We start from the raw sequence: 11,894 nt of genomic DNA on the forward strand, positions 1-11,894 counted from the left end.
ATACCCTGAAGTCTGGAATCTAAACGGGAAAGTTACAGATTTTTCACCAACCTGGATGGGGGACTCTAATATGGCTGCCATATGTGTAAACACTTAGTGACAGCTAATACATGGTTTGTTTGCCCTTCTTATGGTTTGTCTGTGATTAAATGGGGTCAAATCTTTCACACAGATAGCAGTGATAGCTGAACCTCTGTTAGTGGAGTTGTTCCCTTTCACAGTTGGGCATAAATCAAACTGCTATGTACAAACAAGAGAGGAACTGGCGGTTCGACTTCAACCCTGAAGGATTTGCATTGCAACAGACATTAATTATGCATTTTTGCTTATTTTCATTTAGCCATGTACGAACGGGAATGCCTTATGAAGCTGTTTAATACGAATTAATAAATGCTAATGTTAAGGGAATAATGAGCAACTCTTCTTGGACCGGGAATAAGATGCAATACATTATCAATTTTGCATGTGGGCATGAGCTGAAATAAAGCATATGTAGTAAAAAAAATGGACAAAATAGGCTAGTCATGGATGATGATATTTTTGAAACGCAAATACTCAGTGGCAAAACGAAGAATAGGACAGAATAAAATAAATCTGTATCGTCCACCAAAGTGAGAAATTACATTTGACTCACCAGCATTTAAGACATACTGAAAAAGGATCAGGCACCAACACAGAAACAAACAAACAAAAAAACTAAAGGTAAAAATGAAAGCTAAGATTAGAATATAATAGTCATATTTAATAAATTAGAAAATGGATTCCTCACCTTTTAAAATTATCAATCTTTAAAAATCTATTATACTTTTTTATTTAGTCCACATTTCTGTATTGAAATTGTTACTTTTTATGGGTTTAATGTAATATTTTAATCCAAAATGTTGTGTTTTCTTAATCATAAAAGTGGAAAATCATCATAATTAACACCAATAAAGGCTTGATCATCGAATCTATATAACATGTTTCAGTTAGTGAATTGGGTTACTGAAATAAATAAAGTTTTCATTAATATAATAATGGATGCACGTACAAAGTCGTGTCATATAGTACCTAATATTGTTACTTTGGGCAAATCACTTCAGTAATTTCAAAACAGCAACAGCATGTAGGATAAATGGAAGCTTAAAGATCTATCAGAAGGCAAAGATATAAAGCAGATCAAGTGCATTTACTTCACCTCAGAGGATGTCCCATAGTAGTTGTCCGACCTGCCGCTTAGTTTCGGGGATACATTGTGGCTGTGTGTATGTGCTGGGGGGACTGTGTTTGTGTGTCCAGGAGCCCTTATGCTCCTATTCTGCATCCCTGGTGGGAAACTGTTCACCTGCATCTCTTGGCGGTATTTCTCATAAAGTGGGTTAGAGGCACTAAGTACTGGGGATCCTCGGGTTTCTGCGTCGGGCTTGCAGCAGTCTTTAGATGGATCTTTAAAGGCCGCTGGTTGGCTGTGGGTGTACGTTGAGAGCCTGGATGGCAGAGACGAGACCTGATAAGGTCCGTCCGCGGCCTGGAGCTTAAACTGGGGAGTCTTTCGAACAGAGGTTATGATTTTGGGACGGACTCCTTTAGGTTTCAGTTTGGGCGAAGGGGAGTTCTCTTTGGGGTTAGAGTTAGAGGAGCTGTGCTGGATGTTAAGAGGCGCTTTTGGGATTCCGCTTGTGCTTATATTAGTTTTCACCGGAGCTCTCAAGCAACTGTTGCCATGGCCCTGAGCTGACGTTGGTACAGCTGGGTTGCTTCCTGATGGGATGTGCCTAGAAGCTCCAGGGACATTCCTGGAAATGAGGTACAAAGAGGGCTGCCTGCGTGGTGAGCCCTGTGGTGTCCTGAGAGGGGAGTGAGGAGGGGTAGATGACCTGGATTCAATTCCGGTCCTGTTAGGACTGGAGCAATTCCTTCGATAAGTCAGCTGAGCCTGGGGTTTCTTGTCCAGCGCGGGTGGGTTAGAGAGACCAGATATATGTTGTGCAGTTGTAGTTGGCTGTTTTTCCACGGGTGGAACCTCCCTCTGGGATACCTGGTGGGGCTGCCTCAGCTGGGAGATGCCACTTATGTTGTAAAGGTGGGACAAGTCTGACGGTTCCTTTAAAGCAGATTTGGTGAACTTCCTGTTTGATCTACTGCTGTGTGACTCTGGAGATACATTGTTGGAGGAGTTTAGCACTGTCCCAGTTTGCTGACTTTTGGAGTCTGGGAAGTTCCTTTCTCTTATCATCTCAGTCTGGCAGAGGGGTCTGACGAGCTGCTGGCGTCGAGGCGGCATCACTCTCTCCTCAAATCCAGCCCTTCTCCTTTGGCCGAGGCCTCCGTCAGAGCTCATTCCGTTTCTGTGATGACTCCTTTCCTGCTCCTGGCTATAATATTTTGGACAGTCATATCTCTGTTCAGGACAGAATGGTGGGGAGTTCTGATTGGCATCTAAGGAGGCTGCCCTTCTGCTGGACTGGGCTGAGGTAGTACTGTTGGCGTTCGGAAAAGGGTTGGTCTTTGGGCTGGGTAGGGAGATAAGTGATGCTTCACAGTTGGAATCCAGAGCACTAGACAAACTTCCACCAAGAGCAACAGCTGACAGACTGGAGACAAACACATTTGTCTCAGACTTGGACTCCTTCAGACCCCCCGTCCGTCTATCCCTTCCTGTTCTGGTGTCTCTTTTCTCTACTGAGTCTGTCACATATGCGTCGAGCTCTTCAGCGCTGTGACAGGCAATGCGTTTCTCCTTGCCTCTCTGTATTCTGCTCTCTTCCTTGTTGTGGTTGTCATTTCTCCTTACACCAGTTGAAGCAGAACTGGCTGTCGAACTTGAGGATATAGACATGGGACCCTCATCCTTCCCATCTCTCATGCTCTCGCCATCATCTTCATCCTCATTAGTCTCCTCCTGGCTTTGATTCCCTAAGAATGTGTGGATCTCAAACTCTCTGAGCTCAGGCTGCACACATTGCTGCTCAGAGCCCCATATTACAATTTTGTCGGGCGATTCACTCTGACGCACCAATGGGGGAATAGAGCCCGTGGTGTACCCTGTGACCTCAATCGGGTGACCTCCTTCTTCATCAGCGACTGAAGTTATTTGATTGGCATTATCGTCTCCAGATGGGGAGAAACTGGTCTTATTTCCAATCTTCTCTCCTCTTTCAACACTGACCCTCAGTCCACGGAAATTAGCTGGAATGCTCATCTTTGACTGCTGGATTAAGCACACTCACGGGTTTAGGCCATTTACGGATTTTCAGTAGTTACTTCAGCTCGTGCCCTTTGTTTTCAGGGTCAGTCTTTAGCTGAATTATCCAGAAGTTGAATATCATCTCAGGAAATCTTTCTCTTTCTTTCAGGTTTCCTCCCAGCTTGAATTTATATAATTACTTGTTTCAGGGGTTTAAATGAAGATAGGCGTTTGATGAATCTGAAAGAAAGAAAAACACAAAAGAAACTGTAAGAATGGATAACTGTGTAAAATAAAATCCAACCACTTTCGATTAAATAATTCTGTTTTGTGCCCACTGAGTCACATAAATAGTTTATATCCAGTGTACATTTACAGCAGCTGCTGATGAATTGCCTGTAGTTTTCCCACAGCCTTATTCTCTTTATTTGTGTGACTTATGTTAGTAAAGGGCTTTACGAAACAAAACCTCACTACCCAAGATGGAAAAAGAGGACCTGAATTGGTTAGATTGTTTTTTGGTAATTATTGCAAGCATTGTTACAGCATACATAAACAATCATTTTCAAAATCCAATTTCTTTTGTTTATGAATAAATGGAGAAATACTTTCAGAACTTTAAAATAATCACCTTTTTGTCAAATGGTTTCTTCATTGCAACATATGCATTTAACAGTAACAGTAATAAAATTATATCATACTTCGAAATATAAACAGAGCAATTACTGATATTTGCATTTCAAAGTATGATTGAATTGAATTAGTATTACTGTGAAGAACAATCGTATCTTGGGTTAGAAACATTATCAATTAGAGTTTATTATTATCATCACTGGATAACTAAGTCTTATTAATTTTTTTCCCGATAACATTAAACAATGCCCTTCCCTGCTGCTTAACTCTTGTTTCTATTTCAAATCAATCTTTTATGAAGGCATAGTCACAACTTACAATAAACCAGATTTAATTTTAGGTAGAAAACACACAATTGCCGGTCACTGAATACATCCAAGGTGTATTTATGTTTAAGTCTAACTAACAACATGTACTCACTTATACAATATGAACAAATATAGACAATTAGGGTTTAGGATGCCAGAATCTATCATCCTTTGGGAACACAAATGCCAGCCACATTTTTCTGATCATCATTTGTTAACACTGTCAAAGTGTTCTTATGCATGCTATACCCACAATGGAAATCAAATACTATGTTCCTGAAGTGATACCATGAAGTCTCTTTTTAGTACATGAAAATGTGCATGTGTTAAAGTCACCTCACTATCCCAAAGACTCTTTTTATTCCTTGAGATGAGCAATCTTGCTTGCAGCATGCAAAGACTATACACAAAAAGTAAGTAAAAAATAAAGCAGCTCGGGGAACTCCATTTAGTTTCAATCTTTACATGAGTTAGAGCATGTTATGCCTTTGAGTATGTAATTTTTTTATGAGCAGTGGGGCTGTGGGAGCAGAAAGAACCACGTGAGTTGATTATGTGTGCTTGTGTCTGTGCTTGAATTTAATGAAAGGTTCGAGCGGGCAGCGGGTGACTTTGGAAGAGATGCATTTTCCGTTTCAGTCTTCCAACACAGGATTTACAAAGAAGCTACTGGCACAACTGTAATGCCCATATTGTAGGTTTGCTTTTTTTGTTTTTGCTTTTCTGTTGTTGCAGCAGATAATAGCTTACATTCAGGAGTATAACTATTGACCACAGATCATTTACTTTCTACACTGTCCATATCTGTGTAATTTAACTATTTGCTCCAACGATTCAGCTGATACAAAGATGATTAATAACCTTTTCGGTACAAAATGATTTATTAGTGCCATAAAGTGAATCCAAAAACAACTCTGACAACACGTACACAACAACTTTGACAAATGATTCTGATTCTTAGCCTTCAGATGGATCAGGATCACACATTGTGTTGTTTTTTAATCTTTTTCAAATACCAAGCATGTTGTACAAAAAAAACCCAGCGAGTAACAACGTTGTTGCTTTTTATTTATATTAGTTTTGTCACCATCGATTGTATTTGTAGAGCAAGTCACGTGTCTTTCTTCAGTATTAATTCTGTTTGCATCTTTTCAAAGATTAAAATGGATCCCTCACCTAGTTATCTTTGCAGCTGAGGTGTCTGTTCTCATTAGCAGGTCCCTTCTCCATGTCTCTGATAGCAGGCATTTTAGCAAACTCACTGCTAAGATGGCAGCTCCCTCTGCCCGTGGCTTACTTATTCAATTCTTCCCAAATTAACTGGTTAGAAAAGCATCAAAACGTTATGCTTTTTCATGATAGCCAGTGGTTTTTGCGAAGGGTGAAGTGAGTGGAGAATGACGTTGAATGGTGTATATTTTTCAAAGACAACCAAATCTCTAACTTTTTTATTATTTGTTTAGATTGCAGTTAAACATGTGTTGACTCCTCAGCTCTTTTCTGTTCAGGATCAAAAATTACTAAAAGAGAGAAGGAAACCTAATTTGAGGCCCACCGTCTGCGCCACGCTGCTCCTGTGTACCTTGCTCACTATCAGATAATTAGCTGGTTACAAAACACACATGGAAAATTCAAATCGGTAGGGAACGGAGGGGGAAGCAGAACTCTCCGAGAGGACACAGTGTCAGATCGATTACAGCGCTGATGTAGCACCAAGGCTTGTGCTGATGACAGCAATCTGAGGGAGGCTGAGCGCTCAGCTCGGTCACACCGCCTGAACCCGAATAGACTGCGTTTTAACAAACAGCCAGGCTGACAACATCAATTTGGTACAAACCAGAAGAGTGTGAAGAACGCCAGAGAATATCTGGCAATTTGAATACAAATACTTATTTCAGTGCACAACAGCAAAGGAAAACTGTTCAAAAGAATAAAAGCACTTGACTCACTCCCTTTTTCGACATTAAGAATACAGTTTATCAGGCAACATGTGCGTATGTGTTGGTGGGGAGCAGATATGTTTTTGTGTTTCAGCACAAATATAAATCATTAACACAACATGTGTTGCAGAAATTAGTCCAGCCTGACAACATCTGTGCCATGACTGCTTTGCAAAAGCCCACATTGTCAATGTGCAAACTAAGCTTTTCTTATTGTCACTTCATCACAAAGCATGCTCTTGTTTTTGACGAGCTAAAGGTGAATCAGAATGACATTGTAAAAATCTTAAGATTCTTTTGGAGTTGTGCAGAAAACAATGTTAGTTTTATTGTTAGGTTTCAGTTAGGCTCAACCAACCAAATGTCCATAAATCCCAGCTGTATCTCCTGGTAGTTAGTGAAACTATCTGGAGTAAAGTAGGCACCGCAAAGGTGAGTGTGGCAGTGATCCAGATCTCTTCATAGCGGCTTCTCTTTACAAAATCAATCCAGCATTTGTTTGGTCGGTCATCTCTCAGAAACCTATGTAAAGCCTCCAAGCTGCTACCCTGCAAATTGTGGCATCCAGGGAAGATGCATAAACGAGGAGGATGAGGAATAATTTGTTAGCTTGCTAGTAGCAAACTATGGATGCCGCTAGTTGGGACTTCCAAGTGAGCCGGAGAACCGCCCAGGCTAACACACTGTACGTTTTATACCGCTGGAGCAGAAGAGGTGGGGTTATGCTGAAGGCAGCCACGTGAAGACAAGTGGCCGCCCTTTCAGACACACCTACAAAATCCTGAAACACAGAAATCCTGAAACCCAAACTGAATCCTGACTCCACAATTCAATTCTAAATGGCTTGGAGACGTTTTACACGTTTAGAAAAACACATTTACAACATAATAATGTTTTTAGAAGAAAACTGTTGGAAAATCACTATTTTACAGGGCAAGCATCCGTCTGTCCGAAATATTTTAATATTCTCTGAAATATTGTTGCATTTCAAATCTTGACATTGTTCCATAACACATCTACTTTTATAAAAAAAAAACAACAACATCCAATTTAAAGCCATACAGCCAAACACTTACAATAATGAGAAAGTCATAACATGAGAATTGGAGAGCACAAGTCAAACCCCCTCCATCTCCCATCAATGAAACGGATCAGGGACCACGGCGGTCTGAAGGTCAGCTTCATGCTTTCACAGCTCACAAGATGCATGAAATTCTCTTGCGCATCACCTTCACGTGGGAACACACACACACAAGCACAATCATTGGTGGGCACAATGCACATAAAAGAACACACACACTACTGGAAAATTGCGAATGGGGGAGGAAAAACCCTCTTAGGGCAAATGGATGCACTCATGACGTGATGAAAGAATGACCCATGAGCTGGTACTTGGGTCGTCAAGTTTTATTAAGGAATTTTTTTTTTCGTGATCAGTTTGAGCCTTTTTTTTTTTTAATCCTCCATGACATTGGTGCGATCTCAAAGATAGGTGTACTTAAAATCGAAAAGAACTGAGAAAAGACTCTTAATTTATCCAACAGGATTTAGTCTGAGTGGGTGAGAGACTGAGACACAGCCGGACGTGGGAGGGCTCAGACGTGCAGATGGGTGAAAGAAAAGAGTTGCTGAAGATTTCTAATTAGACGGACGGTGGGGGATACGTAATGAGGGCCGCTATATGAGCTTTACAGCTCTGTTTATGATGTGACTTACTGACTCAAGCCCAAGAGAGGAGAACGGAGTGATTATTGGAAATCCCTGACCACAAATAAGGCTCATTAGTAATGAATTGCTCACACTGGTGAAACTGGGAACTCGGACTTCCTTTTTAATAAAACTATTTTCTCCAGACAGAAATAAATGAATCTCATGATAAAAACAATGCCAGGAGGTTTATGAGACTACCAAAACTTTTTTTTTTTCCATTTGAAACTGCTGAAACGGTCATAATGCAATGAAATAAATTTAACAGTTTTATGGTGTAGGGCATTACTGGGATCTAATAAAAAGCTTCCCTTTAAACCAGAGACAAGAGATGTGCTGCAGTGCCAAGCTAAAGTATTCACACCCCTTGAACTTTTCCACATTTTGTTGTGTTATACCACAAAATCCAACTGGAAGGATAATCATGCAAGGTTTCCTATTTTGTGAAATGCAGTTGTAGTCAGCTCTCTTGGACATAATACCCCTGAATAAAATCCAGTGCCACCTATTGCTTTTACTCTCATTCTAAATGCAATAGTTTGTTTTGAAGGCCTCAGAAGTATACAGAGAGCATTGGAGAACAAGCTACACCAGGGAGACCAAGAAACGCAGCAGATAGATCAAGGATAAAGTCGATACAGCATGGTTAGGTCACAAAACAATCCATCTGAAAATAGAAGCCTTCATAATCATCCACCACGGTTTTGGCAACATCATGCAGTAGGGGGTTACCATTAATTAAAATCCATTCAACAGAAGCACATTTATGAAGCAATTCATGTTGGTCACTCGTGTTAAAATTCCAATAAAATACAAGTTTGGTGTTGCACCTTAAGAAAATGTGAATAGGATCAAGAGGTAGGAATACCCGAATAAGATGCAGTAATAAGATGCTTCTTTTTAGGGCTGGGCAATGGTCTTGAATAAGTTGACATTTAAATTTACTATCCAGGGAATGTTCTGAGAAATACAGTTTACAGTAAAGAATAGGTTGATCAAAGTAAAGTAGGGGAACTGATGTTACCATTTTTTTTTGTATAGGTCAAAAAATATATTTCATATAAGATTTGCAACATAACCTACCAAATTTTCAAAAATACTGGACAACTGACATACCCAGTATCTTTATTTTTTGTCATGTTGCAACGTATGTTTCCATTTCCAGACACATACACATAAGCACCGAGACAACACAAAGCCAATCGAATGCTCAGGCACACACTCATACCCAACATGCAGTTCCCCGGCATCTTTTGTTGTTCATCCAGCAGCGGCAAGCGGCTTTTTAGGAAAGCCATTTGTCTTTGGCACTTTGCTTTACTCTTCTCCTCCCCCCACTGGCTAGCAGACAGGTTTTATAGCTCTGTGGTCCCATGGGGGGACACCAGCAACACTCTGACACATGTATCACCCCCCTTCCCGTCTCTTTCATCCACACTTCGGCTGAGATGTGAATTCCAGCACTTAAAATAGAAGCAATGGAGACGGCCAGAACAATGACGTCTGTGTGTGTGTGTGTGTGTGTGTGTGTGTGTGTATCACCATAAATCGTGACTCCTGAATATTTATACATGACATAATCTGATATTGCACCTGGTTTTTCATTAAAACAAGTTGTTCTGAAAGGTGGAACTTGCTCCAATGCACTTAACACTGTGCTCCTTGCATCAGAGGTGATGAATCTCGTGCTTCGCCGCTCAGCACATAAAAACAGACACAGCAAACAAATTCAGAATATTGTATAATATCCTCCAACAGGTAAAAGCTTGGACAACCCTCAGACCATCCACTCCTGCTCCCCCTGTATCTGTCTGCAACACAGTACAGGCAGAAATAGCATTGGGATGAGCTAAATGCTTCATTATCACGGTGCACAATAGACAGCCCGTCGGCAGAATCTCACGAGATGACTCACCGCGGTGTTGCTGAGCGCTTGTGTGGTTGAGTCAAGGGATAACTCAAGGGATTTACCATCACATACAAAAGAGAAGCAAAACAGTGCAGGAAAAGACATAGAAATAGTCTCCCAGTTTTTTCCTCTTTATTTAATCTAACTGGTTTTGCATCAAAAACAACAAATGTTCCACTTTTCTTCTCTGTGGGTGTTTCAAAACATATTCAGATAGGCTTTGTTCCTGTAGTGATTCCATCTGATTTACTCATTCCTTATCATATATATATATATATATATATATATATATATATATATATATATATATATATATATATATATATATATATATGATTTTTTTTTGGTTTCATCCTCGCTGCTCCCTTCCTTCATTACTTACATCTTAATAATGAAGTGTTCATAAGGGCAGGGTGAGGCAATCAATCTTATTTCCATCATCATGTGGTGACACTTCAGCAGACTGTAGCTTTCTGTCTCCCTGCACTCCCACGTCGCAGGTGGGGGGGAGGGGGGGGGGGGACAGTAACAGGATTTATGGAGAATCTTGGGTCAGAGTGGGTGGTCATAGCTAAGTGAATAAGCGGGATAAGGAAATCGGATCTTCTGCAATAAAAGCTGATTTTATCTCCTTTCCTCGCGCAGGCATGCTGTGTTTACTACCTGCTCAGAAACCGGCAGAAACTCACAATACGCCACTAATGGGATTTATCAGATGAATCCGAAATGGACAAATGCAATCACGCATTCACACATCGACACATGTCCCTGCGCATGCTTTGTCTCATTGCTGCTCACACTACTGAGTGCTTGTTCGACTATAATCTAGTATTCTAGAATTCAGACGAAAGAAATCTACAAGAAAAAACAAATGCATCATTTTCTGGATTTGCTTGAATGCAAAAGCAACAATACAATGAAATATCGGCAACTCTATTGTGCAACCACACATAGTTCAGCCTGTAGCTGCATTGTCTTGTACTTTCTCTCATTTTGTCTTATTTTAACCACAGACATCAGTGTAGTTTTCTGGAATTTTATGTGACAGGACAACACGAAGTAGGGCATACTTTAGTAAGTGGAAGGATGATACTTAATTGCCATTTGCATTTTTTTTATTGATATTTCTAAAATCAAGAACATCTCTTCATTCTTTCAATGTAAGGGTTTTGTCTTTCTTTGTTTTGAAACCTTAAAAATATGATGTTTCTGGTTTTACATTAAAAGTATTTAAGGACCTTGTTAAGCTTTATTTTTTTACGAGTCATGGGTTTTATGGTGTTGTTGTCTTCCTGAAGATGAACCTTCCGTGTTCCTTCAAAAGAACAGCATCCCTGCAGCATGATGCTGCCAGTATTAGTATGTTCAGGGAGAAGTGGAGTGTTTTTCTACACACATATACTCTAAATTTCCCTTTATGGTCCCACAGAGGGGAAATTTATTTCTACATTTAACCCATCCCTTGGGGAGCAGTGTGCTGCCACACAGTGACATAGAGGGAGCAATCTGTGGTCAAAGGTGTTGCTCGGGGACCCAGAGTGACAGACTGAGTTTCAAACTGGCCACCTTTGCTGCCTCTCAAAGAAGCAAACACCCTAGTCTGACCTCTAGACTACCAATCCCACGTCATTAAATAAAAAAAATGCATTTATGCTAAGTTTAAAGAGGAGAAGTATATTTGATAATTAGGTGTCTTCAGAACAAAGTTGTTTCTGCCGGACTTTATTGTAGGGTATTCAATTAAAAAGGACGTGAATGCATTTGCACACCACATATTTCAGATTTGTTTTTTGTTTTTTGTTTTTTTTTGCAAGAGCATTACAAAAACAAATGGTCATTTTCTCCCAGTTCTCAATGGCTCACTATATTGTGTTGGTTTGCACAAGCAGTTCCAATGAAATCCGTCACACTTCATGGTTAAACGAGTCACTGTATAAAGGTTCAAGGGGTTGAGAATACCTGTACTTGGCAATGCATCACCACAGCTGTATTTGACAAAAAGGCTGTCACTCACTAGTAGAAGTTTATGGCAAGCAAGCGACACCATTGTAGTTCATCGTTCTTTTTTTTTTTCTCTCTTTCAGTCTTGCCTTTGGCGAGTACAGGGATCAATCTCCACTTCATAGGACAGGCTTTTTTTCTTCGCCGTCCTCATTTTGCTGTGCCACGCACCTTGCAAGGTGACGAAATGCAGACAGCGCAAAAAGAGTGTAAAAGAGAACATCAAACTG

The 11,894-nt window shown here is 40.3% G+C and overlaps 1 protein-coding gene across 2 annotated transcripts in view; it reads right to left on the reverse strand.

Moving 5' to 3' along the window:
* mtus2a (microtubule associated tumor suppressor candidate 2a) overlaps positions 1-11,894 on the reverse strand; it is an 87,709-nt gene that overhangs the window by 46,890 nt on the left and 28,925 nt on the right. For both annotated transcript variants that reach the window (XM_012849999.3, XM_012850000.3), the window contains exon 2: positions 1,178-3,406. In XM_012849999.3, coding sequence (XP_012705453.2) covers positions 1,178-3,181 — 2,004 coding nt within the window. In that variant the 5' untranslated portion in view covers positions 3,182-3,406. The remainder of the gene's footprint in view (positions 1-1,177; positions 3,407-11,894) is intronic.

This window comes from Fundulus heteroclitus, chromosome 11 (assembly GCF_011125445.2).
Source record: "Fundulus heteroclitus isolate FHET01 chromosome 11, MU-UCD_Fhet_4.1, whole genome shotgun sequence".
Lineage (NCBI taxonomy): Eukaryota > Metazoa > Chordata > Actinopteri > Cyprinodontiformes > Fundulidae > Fundulus > Fundulus heteroclitus.